Source organism: Coregonus lavaretus, assembly GCF_964263955.1.
Source record: "Coregonus lavaretus genome assembly, contig: HAP1_SCAFFOLD_171, whole genome shotgun sequence".
Lineage (NCBI taxonomy): Eukaryota > Metazoa > Chordata > Actinopteri > Salmoniformes > Salmonidae > Coregonus > Coregonus lavaretus.
Genome location: NW_028160460.1, coordinates 531087 through 549956, shown reverse-complemented (window position 1 = coordinate 549956; position 18870 = coordinate 531087). Strand labels below are relative to the sequence as shown.

Sequence of the window (18870 nt, the reverse complement as noted above, 5' to 3'; positions counted from 1 at the left end):
TGTACATGGAAATATGGAAATATGGAAATATGGAAATATGGAAATATGGAAATATGGAAATATGGAAATATGTCAGTAGACTATTGTGTTTTTAATCCTGTATGAATTTTTATATATGTATTGTAAGGCAACTTTGTATGTATTTTACATTTGTCAATTAATTCATTAATTAAATCTTGATGACTTCAAACTGTAACTGGGTAGTTCTACCAATTTGGTCCCTTTTGAGAAGTGTAACTTGAAATTTTAACCTAATTTTAACATTCAAAGTGCCTATTAAGTGCCAAATAAAGTAACAGGGTTGACCGTAACTGGGTTGACCGTAACAGGGTTGACCGTGACAGGGTTGACCGTTCAGGGCTGACCGTAACAGGGTTGACTGTAACAGGGTTGACCGTAACAGGGTTGACGATTTCATCTTAAATCAGCTATAAATCCCTTTGTGACAGGGGGAATGGATGCATATTGAATTCAAGCTTCACACATTTATTTTGTATTATCTATTTAGCATAAGAATGCAAAATCCCCATAAACATCTTCCTGTTTAAGCTAGAGATATCTGTTTCTCAGTACATGGCAACCACAGAGGACGGTGGCAGAGCTACAGCCTCAAGATACCGACTGGGGTCATTTGAATTCTCTGTAGCTCAGCTGGTAGAGCACGGCGCTTGTAACGCCAAGGTAGTGGGTTTGATCCCCGGGACCACCCATACACAAAAAAAAAAAAATGTATGCACGCATGACTGTAAGTCGCTTTGGATAAAAGCGTCTGCTAAATGGCATATTATTATATTATTATTAATTCCAGAGGTATATTTGTGATCATAGCCCAAACGTGATTTATTCAATTCTTCACATTTTTCATGAGTTTGTACTTCAACTTGTTCTTAACAAATCTAAATCATTGTTTAGTGTTTCTGTATCAATGTGGAATTTTAAAAATTCAAGTTCAAACCAAAACACATAATTCTGCCTATAGTAATTTGAGAAATAGGACCTTTATTTGACTCTAGGTTTCTCTGGAGACATAATGATTAGTTATCCATACCATCAGAGGGTGGAGGGGACCTGTATCAGTGATTTAGACCAGAGAGACAGATCATCTGTAGAGATATAGTTCCCCGTGTACTCACCTCAGATTGTACTTTTCTATACCATGTATCATATGACTGTGTACAAGCCAAATTTACCTGTACTCCAAGGCAACTCTAAAAAGTATTTAGTGAATCCAGGTTTCTTCTTTCTACATATCCTCAGAGGGTGGAGGGGACCTATATCAGTGATTTAGACCAGATAGACAGATCATCTGCAGAGATGGAACACCTCTGTTTTAATTGGAAGCATCTTTATATCCTTCGCTTGTTATGCAATAAATGGGAAACTTTGTATTTGTCGTCACTGTCATATTTGTTCTGAAGTTATAGGCAGTCTCAGAAACACAGATAAACATCTTGATTTTGTGTTTAGCAGAGATTTTCTGTCTATAAAGTGATGAGGAAGGGCTAAAAAAAAGCATCCAATGACGTACTTAGCTGTCCTACGAGTGGTCTGAGGCAGTCGGTCAATAACGAGTGTTTTCAAGAGTTTTCAACTTTAGTAACGATGGTTTTGGGAAACAGCTCAGAGATTTAACGATGCTCCTACGAAGGTTCTAACGATGAACGGAGCCTTTTGGGAAACCGGACCCTGGTCTCTTTGACACAACACTCGCTGAAAAGGTGATGAAGAGTGAGATAGATGTATAGACAAGCCAGGACACGTTCCAGCTGGTCATCAGACTGACGAGGTCCACAGAGGAGGAGAGGAACACTGTGAAGTGGATCCAGGAGAACTTTGGAGAAGAAGCCTCAAAATATACTATTCTAGAATTTCTCTTAATTTCTCACAATTATAAAAGAAAATGTGAACCAAAACCAACGCCTTGCATTGGAAAGACCACTCTCAGGTCACAGAGCTGCTGAGGAAGACAGAGGAGATGGTGGAGTGGAATGGAGGACAGTACTACACCAGTGAGATGATAGAGGAGATGGTGTATGGGGAATGGAGGACAGTACTACACCAGTGAGATGATAGAGGAGATGGTGGAGGGGAATGGAGGACAGTACTGCACCAGTGAGATGATAGAGGAGATGGTGGAGGGGAATGGAGGACAGTACTACACCAGTGAGATGATAGAGGAGATGGTGGAGGGGAATGGAGGACAGTACTACACCATTGAGATGATAGAGGAGATGGTGGAGGGGAATGGAGGACAGTACTGCACCAGTGAGATGATAGAGGAGATGGTGGAGGGGAATGGAGGACAGGACTACACCAGTGAGATGATAGAGGAGATGGTGGAGGGGAATGGAGGACAGTACTACACCAGTGAGGTGATAGAGGAGATGGTGGAGGGGAATGGAGGACAGTACTACACCAGTGAGATCATAGAGGAGATGGTGGAGGGGAATGGAGGACAGTACTACACCAGTGAGATGATAGAGGAGATGGTGGAGGGGAATGGAGGACAGTACTACACCAGTGAGATCATAGAGGAGATGGTGGAGGGGAATGGAGGACAGTACTACACCAGTGAGATGATAGAGGAGATGGTGGAGGGGAATGGAGGACAGGACTACACCAGTGAGATCATAGAGGAGATGGTGGAGGGGAATGGAGGACAGTACTACACCAGTGAGATGATAGAGGAGATGGTGGAGGGGAATGGAGGACAGGACTACACCAGTGAGATCATAGAGGAGATGGTGGAGGGGAATGGAGGACAGTACTACACCAGTGAGATGATAGAGGAGATGGTGGAGGGGAATGGAGGACAGGACTACACCAGTGAGATGATAGAGGAGATGGATCCTCTGTAGCTCAGTTGGTAGAGCATGGCGCTTGCAACGCCAGGGTTGTGGGTTCGTTTCCCACGGGGGGCCAGTAAGAAAATGTATGCACTCACTAACTGTAAGTTGCTCTGGATAAGAGCGTCTGCTAAATGACTAAAATGTAAATGTAATGATGGAGGACAGTACTACACCAGTGAGATGTACAGTACCAGGAAGCTCAGAGAGCCTAAGAACAAACAGTTGGAGAATGTTAGGGAGATCCATAGCAAAGGCAGGAACTTGTTTTTTAATCGCTGGAACAGCAGTGCTTGTGTCACCAGTTGAGTTGCCGAAAACATCAGTAACGATATCATTAGGTTTGGCAGCAGGATGTATTTCACTGATTGTATCCACTGCCAATGACTTCTGATAGGGAGGGGAATGCAACTAAAGATTAATATTCGGATGAAGAATCAACAAAAATATGTACTAAAATATATGCAAGCTATTGTGAGGAGTTTGTAATAAATACTTTATAACAACTGAACTCAGCAATGTTCTTTGGCTCTTTTTCCCTATTTGGTCCGCTGGTCCCTCTATTGGTGACCTTGAACACAACACACTCTGGTCCGCTGGTCCCTCTAGTGGTGACCTTGAACACAACACACTCTGGTATGATGGGTCCCTCTAGTGGTGACCTTGAACACAACACACTCTGTTCCGCTGGTCCCTCTAGTGGTGACCTTGAACACAACACACTCTGGTCTGATGGGTCCCTCTAGTGGTGACATTGAGCACAACATTCTCTGGTCTGATGGGTCCCTCTAGTGGTGACCTTGAACACAACACACTCTGGTCTGATGAGTCCCTCTAGTGGTGACCTTGAACACAACACACTCTGGTCTGATGGGTCCCTCTAGTGGTGACCTTGAACACAACACACTCTGGTCTGATGAGTCCCTCTAGTGGTGACCTTGAACACAACACACTCTGGTCCGCTGGTCCCTCTAGTGGTGACCTTGAACACAACACACTCTGGTCCGCTGGTCCCTCTAGTGGTGACCTTGAACACAACACACTCTGGTCTGATGGGTCCCTCTAGTGGTGACATTGAACACAACATTCTCTGGTCTGATGGGTCCCTCTAGTGGTGACCTTGAACACAACACACTCTGGTCTGATGAGTCCCTCTAGTGGTGACCTTGAACACAACACACTCTGGTCTGATGGGTCCCTCTAGTGGTGACCTTGAACACAACACACTCTGGTCTGATGAGTCCCTCTAGTGGTGACCTTGAACACAACACACTCTGGTCTGATGGGTCCCTCTAGTGGTGACCTTGAACACAACACACTCTGGTCTGATGGGTCCCTCTAGTGGTGACCTTGAACACAACACACTCTGGTCTGATGAGTCCCTCTAGTGGTGACCTTGAACACAACACACTCTGGTCTGATGGGTCCCTCTAGTGGTGACCTTGAACACAACACACTCTGGTCTGATGGGTCCCTCTAGTGGTGACCTTGAACACAACACACTCTGGTCTGATGAGTCCCTCTAGTGGTGACCTTGAACACAACACACTCTGGTCTGATGGGTCCCTCTAGTGGTGACCTTGAACACAACACACTCTGGTCTGATGAGTCCCTCTAGTGGTGACCTTGAACACAACACACTCTGGTCCGCTGGTCCCTCTAGTGGTGACCTTGAACACAACACACTCTGGTCCGCTGGTCCCTCTAGTGGTGACCTTGAACACAACACACTCTGGTATGATGGGTCCCTCTAGTGGTGACCTTAAACACAACACTCTCTGGTCTGATGGGTCCCTCTAGTGGTGACCTTGAACACAACACTAGATGAGAAGGCCAGTGTTGCTCAACCTTTTTTTACCCCCTTTGGAAAGTACCCCCAGGGGTCCTATCAGCCCTGGTGGAGGCCTACGGCAGGGACAGAGCCCTGGTTGATATCCACTGGTGGAGGCCTACTGCAGGGACAGAGCCCTGGTTGATATCCACTGGTGGAGGCCTACTGCAGGGTTAGAGCCCTGGTTGATATCCACTGGTGGAGGCCTACTGCAGGGACAGAGCCCTGGTTGATATCCACTGGTGGAGGCCTACTGCAGGGTTAGAGCCCTGGTTGATATCCACTGGTGGAGGCCTACTGCAGGGACAGAGCCCTGGTTGATATCCACTGGTGGAGGCCTACTGCAGGGACAGAGCCCTGGTTGATATCCACTGGTGGAGGCCTACTGCAGGGACAGAGCCCTGGTTGATATCCACTGGTGGAGGCCTACTGCAGGGACAGAGCCCTGGTTGATATCCACTGGTGGAGACTGAGCTACCCTAACGCAGCTGGAGTAAAATAAATGCCTGAGCGTTTCTTTCAGACCCTGCTGAGGGTGCCACTGAGCAATAGTTGGAAAAGAGTACAAACATATCTGGGACCAGGCTAGGCAACTATATACTTACATTTCAAAATGCATTTTTATTTTATTCAACCTTTTTCCCCTGAAGGTGGTGTCTTCTAGTGGAAGAATGGTGTCACATCCCTCTAATAGATGTGACAGTTGTAGAATCTATGGCAAGGCGCATTGACTCAGTTCTGGCGTCTCGTGGTGGCCCAACGCCCTATTAAGACCCATTATGCTGGTGTTTCCTTTCATTTGGCAGTTACCTGTAAGGTCCAGCTAATAGCTTCACCTCTCAGCAGGTGACAACAATTAACAGATTCTTGCAACTACACTAATGGTGAGTATTCAACTTCACTACTTTACTAATTAAATGATGTACAATGCTTACATTAGAAGACCTAGGCAACTAACACCCTGAGTGTCAGTCTGTTTGTGCTATCATTCCAACTCATTGTCACTCATTGTCATGGCTTGATAGTGATCAATGGAGTTGGAAAGAGCACAAACAGATCTGCGACCAGGCTAGGCAAATACATAGTTACATTTTAAAATGCTGAAAAAACAACAACAATCATATACCTTTTCCCCTAAAGGTGTCAGACACATTTCATTTTACTCAGAGATGTGGCCTACCTTCTGATTCTGGGCAGACAGCCAAAGTTAATTTGTCAGGAGGAGGTTGATTACAGCAACACCCAATAAGAATTAAGCCTCTGCCTGTCCTGAATTGAATTATTTTTGCCTAGCAACACTCTTTCATTGGCTATAAATGACTAGTTACATGGAAAACAAAACCTAACTCTGAATATAGGCTCTCACAGTCACAACAGGGGACAACAATTAACAGATCAGTACAACTGCACTAAAAGTGAGTATTCAACTTAACTGCCTTACTAATTAAATGTACAACAATCTACAGTTTAACAACTATAGCACAACATTAAGTAAACATTTAATTGATACCAGGTATGTTGACCTTCATGCATAAATAACCATGCTTAGAATGTAATTAGATTTTGATACATCTTATGGGTACATTATGTTGACCTGTACTGTGTTTATCGACAGTTATACCACATATCATTACTATTTTTATAGTTTAGATTTTTTGAAAGACAAATTGCTGAGAAAAAATATATAATAAACTGATAATGCCTGACAAGCCGGTGTTATTGTCACGGGTGTTGTTAGATGTTGTACCACGGTGCCAATATATCCTCTAAACACCGGCTTCGAGGGCATTATTACTTTTATACAATGTGTTACTAACATATTCAAATAATGATTGACATATTTTCATTAAAAAATTTATTTTGATGAATCTATTCATACCTTCCACGAGATACAGTCCCCACACATCTAGGATTGTTACCGCTACAGTTATACCACATAGCATTACTCTCTTTATAGTTTAGATTGTTTGAAAGTCAAATAGCTGAGAAGAAATTCCAGTTTAATTGATCCTCATTTGCAAAAATTGGAACTCGGCCAAAAAGACGTGGACTTTGTTTATTTGTAATGAGGTCATCGTCTGTTTCCATGTTTTTGATTGGCCATTGTAACAGAGATGGAACGAAGAGGGACGACTCGGAGGACTTTGTTCTTGTTGACACTCTGTCTGCAATCCTTTACTGGTCAATGCCAAGGTACACACACACACACACACACACACACACACACACACACACACACACACACACACACACACACACACACACACACACACACACACACACACACAGAGACAAACACACACACACACACACACACACAGTTTTCAGTAGCCTTGTATCAAGACACTCGCTATCAACTCAAGCACTACTTGTCTGTTTTCACAGATTCAGGCCAGTCCTCTGACCTCAGGATAGTTATGGTAGGGAAGACTGGATCAGGGAAGAGTGCAACAGGAAACACCATCCTGGGTAAAAAGGTGTTTAAAGTGGAGGCTTCTCCAGTGTCTGTGACTGCACAGTGTGAGAAACAGAGTGGAGTGGTGGATGGGACGAAGATTGATGTCATCGACACCCCGGGGCTCTATGACACAACAATGTCTAAAGCAGAGATGAAAGGTGAAATAGAAAAGGCCATCTATATGTCAGTCCCAGGACCTCATGCCTTCCTGCTGGTGATCAGACTGGGGAGGTTCACAGAGGAGGAGAGGAACACTCTGAAGTGGATCCAGGAGAACTTTGGAGAAGATGCCTCAATGTACACCATTTTACTGTTCACTCATGGAGATCAACTGGAGGGGAAATCAGTGGAGGAGTTTCTAAAACAGAGCCCAGAGCTACGGCGGCTTGTCACCAGCTGTGGGGGCAGATATCACTCCCTAATCAATGACAAGAGAAGAGACATCACTCAGGTTACAGAGCTGCTGGAGAAGATTGAGGAGATGGTGGAGTACAATGGAGGGAAACACTACACCAGCGCTGACTATGAAGAGACTCAGAGAAAGATCAGAGAGGAGATTATGTTTTACTGTAAACTGGCAGCGTACGGCAGTCTAGCTACGACAGGACTAGGGATGTTTTATGCGTCACCAGTATTGGTGGCAGCAGGTATAACTGCAGGCCTCAGCCAAGGGTTTGAATGCACTAAGGAGATGCTAGGCGTTTAAAATACCAGGGGTGCGTTCAGTTGGTCTTAACGTTTCACTGCGTATGGCAACGGTATTTACTGAATGATATAACAGTTATTTCAAAACCATTTGCAATGTTATAAATATGCTATATATGCTATGCAATGGTAGTGTATGTATTTAGTGGGGATATATAGTATTAAATGGTAGTGATGTGGACATGGATCACATGGCGAGGGTGGTGTGGATATGGATCACATGACCAGGGTGATGTGGATATGGATCACATGACCAGGGTGATGTGGATATGGATCACATGACCAGGGTGATGTGGATATGGATCACATGCATAAATAGATGGGATCACATCTTCTCAAATTCAAGGATTACTTCCCTTCACAATCTGATTGACGCCAGGGAAAGCAGTGGCTGCATAATGAATAGACTCAAGCCTTGTTCCCATTACTTCCACTGATTTCAAAACTCAGTCCTCTAGAAAGTGTGGAGAGCAACACTTCCGCAGTTTTACTACGTGATACGTAAAAAAAAAAAGCTGCATTAGACAGGATTACCTACACATACTGAGCAGCTGAAATATGGCAGACCAATCCGAACTCATATCTTGGCATGTCCAGCCCACTCATTATCTCAGCCAATCATGGCTAGCGGGAAGGTTGCTGTCTTTTTCTTTGACTAAACCAACTTGCCTCGTAATTTTAAATTTTATTCGTATTTACAGATGGCATACAAGTTTGTTATTAAGGCACATGAAAGTTCACATGTTCCAGAAGGCATTTCTGCCCAAAAACACATTTTGATAATAAAAAAAAAGATGTAAAAAAAAGGTTTACGTTCAAATGGCTCTCCTGTGAAGTGACCCGCGACATACGCCTAGTTTCCTGAAACGAGTCACATATGTGGTTTTCATGTGATGGCTTTATGGGATAGCTAGCAACTTGTAAACAATTACCCATTCCTATAAGTAAGTACTATTTTAATAGTAATGTTAAATAATACACATTGGCTGCTAAGTCAATGATATTATATGCCTGTTGCCTCCCGTTTAAATTGATTGTGATGGTAATGACGTTTGTTTATTATAATAATTATTAGGTTGAGGTCTCTATCTACAGTGGTTTCTTCAACCTAGCCTTTAGCTAGCTAGCTACTCTGCACAGCAAGATAACTTGACTTGCTATAAAGTTAGAGAAACAAGTTAAAGAAAAAGTAACTATACAAAACATGTCATATTTTGTCAATCTCCCAAAAATAAATGCGATTTCTATCTTGCATTACAAACACTACGCTTGTCGGTTCAGTAGCGGGGCAAAACTTATGGCGTAATAAAATACGTCACGATGTTTACGGGGCATCACAGCTTGTCCCCAGTTCTAGAGGATAAACTATTGGGAATAAATAAGAAGAAAAAGTGATTGTCAATCATTTATTACCGAAGTGGTCCCCAGAGGAAGAAGGCCTTGCTGGTCCCTGGCACAAACTAGTTTAAGAAAGGCTGTAGTGGTGGAGCCTTTAGTAGGACAATCACGGTGAATGATGACACTCTATAGACATACTGGCTGGTTTCAATCCAAGGCACGTTATAGATTGATGACTAAAATTATCTTGCCAATTGCCTTTTTTACTTACATTGAACCTAGTGAAAATATCACAAAATATGAACATGTTCCATTTTCTATTTTACATACAGTTTTTGCCAAGATACATTAGCTTATCACAAAGATTACTTCAAAAATATTTGTTTATACACTTACAATAAACACAGAGAAAATGGAGGAAAGGTGGAGAGAGGTAGAAGACCCAGGCGGTGTATCATGCAGGCGGTGTATCATGCAGGCGGTGTATCATGCAGGTGGTGTATCAGGCAAGTAAAGTATCTGTATAGCTGTTCCATCCTGTGTGAACGAAAGACAGAGACCCAGGTCTGAAACAACAGCATGCAGACTTGTATGATTTAGATTTCAGAGAGAGCAGGATACCACAGGAAGTTACCAAGTTTTTATATAGAGATTCTGAAGCAAAACACTCATAATTCTGAATATCTTTGGGGGCTGATCCTCCCGGCAGGATCCTCCCCTAGTTGTGGACGGAGATTCTGTTGAGCCTGCTGGCGGCCGCCCGCCATTATGCAGGAAGCCTAGTTGAGCAAGACATTTCTACATTTCTACTTTGATTGTGTCTTGAATAATTCTATAATAACAATAATAATAATCTATAAAAATATAATTTAGCAGTTAGCCATCCTTAAGTAGTCTTCATAAAAGTGTTTTAGATAAATGAAACGGTGACAGTTGTATCCAGTGTTGTATGATTTTTCCATATTGTCAACAAGACTATAATTAAATGAATTGATCTTGTTTTACATTTCATGTATATACTCTTTTTTTCTTATGTAGGTGTCATAACCAGCCATAAAATAACTACCGTAGTAGGTTTTGTGGGTTTTGACTCTTTTGTAGGTGTCATAATCAGCCATAAAATAATGCAAGATATGTCACAACAGGTCTACATATATGTAATGACAGTGTTATGACCATATTATGACAGGTTATGACAAGGTATGTCAGCTGTTATGACATATTATGACATGGTTATGACCGTGTCATAATGTATTATGATGCTGGGTGTCAAGTAAAGTAATGTTTTCTAAATTAAAATGGTGGAAAAACGATTGGAACCATTTCCCTGTTTGACAGCTAGGTTTTATGGGTATTATGACTCATACTGTGGTACTCTATGGAGTTGGAAAGAGCACAAACAGATCTGGGACCAGGCTAGGCAACTATAAAGTTACAACTACAGTATATAGCTACATTTGAAAATGTAGTTTTATTTGTTATTTCATTTTTAACCTTTATCCCCCCCAGAAGGAGATGTCTATGTGTCCAACACATTTCATTTTACCCATAGATGTGGCCTAGCTTCTGATTCTGGCAAGCAGCCAAGGTTAAACAGCGACACCCAATCAGAATTCAGACTCTGCCTATCCTAAGTAGAATAATGTTTGCCTAGCAACACTCTCTCATTGGCTTGAAATGTCTAGATACTGGGAAAATGAAACTTAACAGAATGTAAGGTGAAACAGCGACACCCAATCAGAATTCAGACTCTGCCTATCCTAAGTAGAATAATGTTTGCCTAGCAACACTCTCTCATTGGCTTGAAATGACTAGATGCTGGGAATATGAAACTTAACAGAATGTAAGGCGCAGCACATTGGGCGCTTCTTCAGCTCTCTCAGTGACAACATGGAACAACAATTAACAGATCTGTGCAACCACACTAAAAGTGAGTATTCAACTTAACTTCCTTACTAATTACATTTTGTACAACAATCTACTCTACAGTATTTGAATAACTGTCGCACAATATAAAGTAGACATGTTATTGATACCAGGTCTGTTAACATTTATGCATAAATAATCATATGATTACATCACTTATCATCAAAATATGTAGCTGTTAACAATCACATTATAATATGCCATTTAGCAGACGCTTTTATCCAAAGCGACTTTCAGTCAAGTGCGCATACATTTTTACATATGGGTGGTCCCGGGGATTGAACCCACTACCCTGGCGTTACAAGCGCCATGCTCTACTAATTGAGCTACAGAGGACCACATTATGCTGTACAGTATGTTTGTATTTATACACGTTTTATTATTGTAGAACAGTGAAAGGAGAAACATGGTTTGACTTTTACCTGAAACATTTACCTTGTTTAGTGTAGTATACTGTATCTTGTTCAAGGGGGCCGATCTTGGGTCAACAACCATCTTATTGCAGGTTGTTGCTGTGAGGGACACACCTGCAGGTTTCTGTCAGTACTGACTAAGGTCGCGCTCCACCGCTTAGACGTTGCATGCGTCAACCATTGGTTGACTGACAGATTGCTAAAACACATGATGTGGTTAGCTGATATGTAAAATACCTATCCAGGCGTTGTAAGATCTGGCGTCAGCAACGTCTGAGCAGAGTAACGCACCCTTTGTGTTCTGAGATATTAAGCACTGGTTTCAGTTATACTGATTCCACTTAATTATTGTTTGAACTTTTCCTGTCTGTTTACACAGTAGCTGTGATGTTAATGGTAACACAACCTCTAACTGGTTTATCTGGTCTTGACACGTAGCAGCCAGGCAACGGTAGAATAATAACCATGTTTAGATCGTCATTTGATATGCATATAAGTAAAATATGTCCACCTGATATAGGCTACGTTGTTATGGAATGTACTGTGTTTATCGACAGTTATACCATATATCATTACTCTTTTTATAGTTTATAGTTTTATTGTTTTTATTGTTTGAAAGTCAAATAGCTGAGAAAAATATATAATTTAATTCATCCTCATCTGTAAACGTTGGAACTTTGCCAAACACTCTCGGATGAGTCACCGAAGAAATGTGGACTTTGTATTTTGTAACGAGGTCATCATCTGTTTCCATGCTTTTGATTGGCTGCAGTAGTAGTAATGGCTCAAGGAAGAGGAAGGATTCTGAAGATTCTGTTCCTGTTGATACTCTGTCTGCAAGACTTCACTGGTCAATGCCAAGGTACACACACACACACACACACACACACACACACACACACACACACACACACTACACACAATACACACTCACACACACACACTACACACTTGTTTGTTTGTATCCCATTAGCTTTTGCAGAGGCAGCAGATATTCTTCCTGGGGTCAACAAAAAACACAAAACATGACAAATAACACAACACTGATGGACAAGGACAGTCACACAAATAAATACATAAATATATATAATAATAATGATAATAATAATAATAATAATAATAATAATAATAATAATACAATACAATAAAAAAATATGAGTGTGTTTGTGTTTGTGTCCCTTCACAGTTCCCGCCATTCCATGACAAGTTGTTTAATCTTTTTTTTTTTTTATGGACTTGGGGACTGTGAAGAGACCCCTGGTGGCATGTACTGTGGGATATATATGGGTGTATGAGCTGAATGTTATTTGATTATTTTACTTGAAGAAAAGCAGTTCATGTCTTGTCAACCCTCAACCAGGAAAGACACAGACACACATACAGACACACACACACACATACATATATGCATGGAAATACACAGAGTTTTCAGTAGCCTTTTATCAAGACACCCACTATCAAATCAAGCATTTCTTGTCTGTTTCCACAGTTTCAGGCCAGCCCTCGGACCTGAGGATAGTTCTGCTGGGAAAGACTGGAGCAGGGAAGAGTGCAACAGGAAACACAATCCTGGGGAGTGTAGTGTTTAACGTGGAGGCTTCTCCAGTGTCTGTGACTGCACGGAGTGAAAAACAGAGTGGAATGGTGGATGGGAGGAAGATTGATGTCATTGACACCCCGGGGCTCTATGACACAGCAATGTCTAAAGAAGAGATGACAAGTGAAATAGTCAGGTGTATAGAAATGTCAGTCCCAGGACCTCACGCCTTCCTGCTGGTGATCAGACTGGGGAGGTTCACAGAGGAGGAGCAGAACACTGTGAAGTGGATCCAGGAGAACTTTGGAGAAGAAGCCTCAATGTACACCATCTTGCTGTTCACACATGGAGATCAACTGAAGGGCCAATCAGTGGAGGAGTTTCTGGCTAAGAGCAAAGAGCTACGGAAACTCATCAATATCTGTGGAGGCAGATATCACTCCCTAAATAATGACAAGAGAAGAGATAACACTCAGGTCCCAGAGCTGCTGAAGAAGATAGAGGAGATGGTGAAGAGGAATGGAGGACAACACTACACCAACGAGATGTACCAGGAGGCCCAGAGGAAGATCAACGAGGAAAAGGAGAGGAGGAGACAGGAAGAGGAGAAGAGAGAGAGAGAGAGGAGACAGGAGGAGGAAGAAAGCAGAAGAAGAGAAGATAAATTGACTGAATGCAAGTGGTCAGCGCTTGTCAGTACGGCTGCATTGGGGTTGGGAGCCGTGTACGGCTCTCCGTTGTCGTTAGCAGCAGGGGCTGCAGCAGCCGCTTGGAAAGGTTATGAATGCATGGGAACCTATTTCAAATCAGGTTCCTCCTCAAAAGAGAAGAAGGAGTAAGATTTCCACATCCACCATCTCAGATTGTTTAGAAATTAAGATTTACATTTTACATTTACATTTTAGTCATTTAGCAGACGCTCTTATCCAGAGTGACTTACAGTTAGTGCATACATTATTTTTTCATTTTTGTATTATTTTTTATTTTTATTTTTTATTTTTCATACCCCCTGTGGGAAACGAACCCACAACCCAGGCGTTGCAAACGCCATGCTCTATCTACTGAGCTACATCCCTGCCGGCCATTCCCTCCCCAACCCTGGACGACGCTGGGCCAATTGCGCGCCGCCCCATGGGTCTGGCCGTGGTGATGAATTATTGAATTATTTTGTTATGTAATATAAATATAATTTGATCTCTGAGAAATTTTGCTAATTTATTGCGCCCAAATTGTCCCTTTTAATTGATAGGATTCATATACTATTCAATAAATATAGTACCCAACATCTGATCTGGATCACATTTTTTCCCAACAATGATTAAGAAAAAATAAAGGTCAAAAGCCACCCTCAGATCAGATGTTGGGTATTATGCATTGCTATGTGGAGGGCGGTCATTTGCATCCCCCCAATGGTCCAAATGTGGAAGCCGTACCCTTGCCGATGTGGTCAGTAATGGTTTGAGGACATTCAGAGATTTGAAAGATACATACACATTACCAGGCAACCCTTTTTTTTATATTTACAATTTAGGTTAGCTATGTTGGCCTATGAAGTCCCTTGGGAAACCCAACTACCAAACTATCCAATGATGGGATTTATAAATAAATTATCTGGGCTCCCGAAAGGACTGATCTCTATAATATACATGCTATACATGCTAACTTCTGGAAAGTGGTAAAACATTTTAAACAACTCCACCCCCTTGTTGTCCCAGCAGGTTTTGACAGCCCCTGGTCCCATACTAGAGAAAAATTTAATTTGTGGTACTTTGAAAAACCATTTTGCTTCAGCTGGCCAAATATTTGAAAGGATAATCTCTGAAAATGCATATCATTCTACTGGAGAGAGTCCTCTAGTCACCTCACCTTGTAGATAATAATGCACTAACAGACTCGCATACTTTATTTTCATTCCAACCATTTGATGTCTATGATGTACTAAGTACTTTGCTAAAGATGGTAAAAAAGTAAAACAAATCCATAGAGGCTGATTCACATAATCCCTTCTTACTTTCACTTATCACAGAACCATTGATATATTTTAACTTTACAATTGTTTATCCCGAAGGTCTGGAAAGCGACACATAAAGGAGGAGATCCTTCTGACTTAGATAACTACCGTCCAATTTGCAAATGATCTTGCCTTTCCAAAGTTTAGAATCCCTGGCCAACTGTCAGCTAAGAACTTTTTAAACTTCTCACTCTATTCTTAATGTGCACCGATCCGGTTTTAGACCTGGACATAACACAGTTTCAGCTGCTATGCTTGTTTTACATGTGTTCAATTGCTTAGATCAGAATAATTATTGTGCTGCCTTTCCAAGGCCTTGGACACTATTGACCATCACACTCATTCAAAGGTTGACTGAAATAGGCCTGAATCAGGCAGTGGTTTGAGAATTATCTGTCAGACAGGACTCAATGTGTTATTTCTGATGGTGTCAAGTCTAGTTTCTTGGTACTGGGACCTGTTCTCTTTACTATTAATATAAATAATATTGGTCTATCTGTTAAAACTTGTATTAGTCATCTGTATGCAGACATCACTGTTATGTATGCCATTGCTCCAACTGTTGACCTTTGGATGCTGTCTACCATAGCGCCCTTCGCTTTATCACAGGTGACAGTTTTAATACTCACCACTGCATCCTGTATTAAAAGGTTGGCTGGTCCACATTAAAGTCCCATAGATCACTTCATTACTCCCTTTTTGTTTACAAAGCTCTACTACACAAGCTTCCAACTTACCTAACTTCGTTGCTAACGTATGAAAGAATGAGCTATCAAAGCCGCTCGTAAGATTAGTTAGCTCCTGAGGTTCCTCTGGTCTCGACCAATTTAGGTAAATCCTCCTTTAGTGTTAGTGCCCCCCATTGTTGGAATAACCGACAAACTTCCTTGATTCCCTGGTGCCTCTAGGGTAGGTTAGGACTCTGGTGTTGAATGAATTCATTGAGGATTGCAGTAGTTTTTTTAGTTTGTAGTTTTTTTACTCCCTTTTTCTCCCCAATTTCAATCTTGTCTTATCGCTGCAACTCCCCAACGGGCTCGGGAGGCGAAGGTCGAGTCATGCTTCCTCCAAAACATGACCCGCCAAACCACGCTTCTTAACAACCGCCGCATAACCCGGAAGCCAGCCGCACGAACATGTCGGAGGAAACACCGTTCAACTGATGACAAAGGTCAGCCTGCAGGCGCCCGGCCCGCTACAAGGAGTCGATAGAGCGCGATGAGCCAAGTAAAGCCCCCCCCCCCCCCCCCCCCGGCTAAACCCTCCCCTAACTTGGACAACGCTGGGCCAATTGTGCGCCGCCCTATGGTACTCCCGATCACGGCCGGTTGTGATACAGCCCGGGATTGAACCTGTGTCTGTAGTGACGCCTCTAGCACTGCGATAAAATGCCTTAGACCGCTGCGCCACTCGGGAGGCGGATTGCAGTTGTTTTGATTGATTGTAGTTTTAGTTGTTGAGGTTGTTTTTATTCTTCTTGTAATATTCGTTTTTCTTCCTGTTTGGGAGAACATTTTGTATTCAAGGCACCATTGGGTGTCACACCCTGGCTATGGGACTCTAGTTGTTGAGCCAGGGTGTGTTTGTTCTATGTGGTGTGTTTCTATGTTGGGGGTTCTGGTTTGTTGTTTTCTATGTTTGCCTTAGTGACTCCCAATCAGAGGCCACGAGTGTCAGCTGTTCGTTGGTTGTCTCTGATTGGGAGCCATATTTAAACTGTCTGTTTTTCATTCGGGGTTGTGGGATTTTGTTCGTGTTGTAACCATAGACGTCACGCATCGTTGTTTATTGTTTTGATCGTGTGATCGTTTAATAAATATAATATGTTCACCTTCAACGCTGCGCATTGGTCCTCCTCATTAGACGATCGTGACAGAAAATCCCACCAAGATGTGACCAAGCAGCGTGTCCAGGAGCCATCGCCAGGGAGATCCCTAACAGATCTCCTTCGCCTCCTCGACTGGGTCAAGCCGAGTGAGGAAGAGAAGGGCTTGACCTTGTGGCAGAAGGGCGAACGGCTGGCGAGGGACATGGAGACCTGGTCCACGGGTAGGAGAGACGCCCCGAAATTTTTTAGGGGGGGGCTAACGCCGTGGACGACGGGCCAGCAGGAGACCGCGGCAGAGCGGCCCAGCGGATTGGCAGAGGAGGACGCCAGGTTACGGGAGGAAGGAGGTTGTAGAGGCACGGCGAGAGGTACTGGCGTGTGTTGCCAGTCCGGTCCGGCCTGTTCCTGATCCCCACGTAGGGCCAGTGGTGTGTGTTCCCAGTACGGTCCGGCCTGTTCCTGCTACTCGCACCAAGTCAGTGGTTCGCGTCGTCAGCCCGGTCCGGCCCATTCCTGCTCCCCGCACCAAGTCAGTGGTGCGCGTCGTCACCCCGGTCCGGCCCGTTCCTGCTCCCCGCACCAAGTCGGTGGTGCGCGTCGTCGGCCCGGTCCGGCCCGTCCCTGCTCCCCGCGCCAGGTCGGTGGTGCGTTTCGTCAGCCCGGCTCGGCCCGTTCCTGCTCCCCGCACCAAGTCAGGGGTGCGCTTCGACAGCCCGGCTTGGCCCGCTCCTGCTCCCCACACCAAGCCAGTGGTGTGCGTCGTCAGTCCGGCACGGCCCGTGCCTGTTCCCCGCACCAAGTCAGGGGTGCGCTTCGACAGCCCGGCTCGGCCCGCTCCTGCTCCCCACACCAAGCCAGTGGTGTGCGTCGTCAGTCCGGCACGGCCCGTGCCTGTTCCACCGGTGGCTGGTCTGGCACCGGTCAGAGGCTTCACGTCGGAGCTAGAGCAATCCGCTCCACCAGTGTTCAGTCCAGCTCCGGCCAGCAGGGCCAGACCGGACCAGGGGTACTTTGGGGGGTTAGAGAAGGAGTGGGGGTCAAGCCCAGAGCCAGAACCGCCGCCGAGGAGGTATGCCCACCCAGCCCTCCCCTGTTTTGCTCTTTTTGAGGCGCGGTCGCAGTCCGCGCCTTTAGGGGGGGGTACTGTCACACCCTGGCTATGGGACTCTAGTTGTTGAGCCAGGGTGTGTTTGTTCTATGTGGTGTGTTTCTATGTTGGGGGTTCTGGTTTGTTGTTTTCTATGTTTGCCTTAGTGACTCCCAATCAGAGGCAACGAGTGTCAGCTGTTCGTTGGTTGTCTCTGATTGGGAGCCATATTTAAACTGTCTGTTTTTCATTCGGGGTTGTGGGATTTTGTTCGTGTTGTAACCATAGACGTCACGCATCGTTGTTTATTGTTTTGATCGTGTGATCGTTTAATAAATATAATATGTTCACCTTCAACGCTGCGCATTGGTCCTCCTCATTAGACGATCGTGACATTGGGAATGAGACCCTGGTCTCATTTGGGCTACCCTGAATAAATAAAAGTGAATAAATAAATAAAATATAAACAACTATTGGAAAGCTCATGTTCAGAGCTAGCCATTACAAAAATATGGTCCACAGATCTAATTGAATCTGAACAACCCTTTAACTGGAACAGAATATGGAAAAATATGGCATCCTGTGATCCGAACCATCAACCTTTAAGTTTTGTTCACCTCACTTTCTCCTAATTCACCAGTGGATACAGTAACTATTAGAAGTTATAACATTAGAATTATCGACAGTTGTGCTAGTCAAGGAACAATTGAGCCCTGGACAAATATACACTGAGTGTACCAAACATTAGGAACACCTTACTAATATTGAGTTAGACCCCCTTTAGCCCTCAGAACAACCTCTATTCGTTGGGGCATGGTCTACAAGGTGTCGAAAGCCATCCACAGGGATGCTGGCCCATGTTGACTCCAATGCTTCCCACAGTCGTGTCA

The 18870-nt window shown here is 43.6% G+C and overlaps 1 protein-coding gene across 1 annotated transcript; it reads left to right on the top strand.

Moving 5' to 3' along the window:
* The first annotated feature begins 6003 nt into the window (after positions 1–6003).
* On the top strand, positions 6004–15748 carry LOC311121811 (GTPase IMAP family member 8-like). Its single transcript, XM_084196255.1, has 6 exons — positions 6004–6092; positions 6790–6870; positions 7063–7835; positions 11015–11108; positions 12290–12379; positions 13007–15748. Exons 2-6 carry the CDS (start codon positions 6792–6794, stop codon positions 13891–13893), a joined length of 1923 nt encoding a protein of 640 aa, XP_084052381.1. The 5' UTR covers positions 6004–6092; positions 6790–6791; the 3' UTR covers positions 13894–15748.
* Positions 15749–18870: the final 3122 nt, after the last annotated feature.

Excerpts from the sequence above, each read along its gene's own strand:
- LOC311121811 (XM_084196255.1), top strand. The coding sequence starts at position 6,792 with ATGGAACGAAGAGGGACGACTCGGAGGACTTTGTTCTTGTTGACACTC. Across the intron at positions 11,109-12,289 it reads TCTGTGCAACCACACTAAAA|TAGTAGTAATGGCTCAAGGA; the intron begins GTGAGTATTCAA and ends GATTGGCTGCAG. Across the intron at positions 12,380-13,006 it reads CTTCACTGGTCAATGCCAAG|TTTCAGGCCAGCCCTCGGAC; the intron begins GTACACACACAC and ends CTGTTTCCACAG.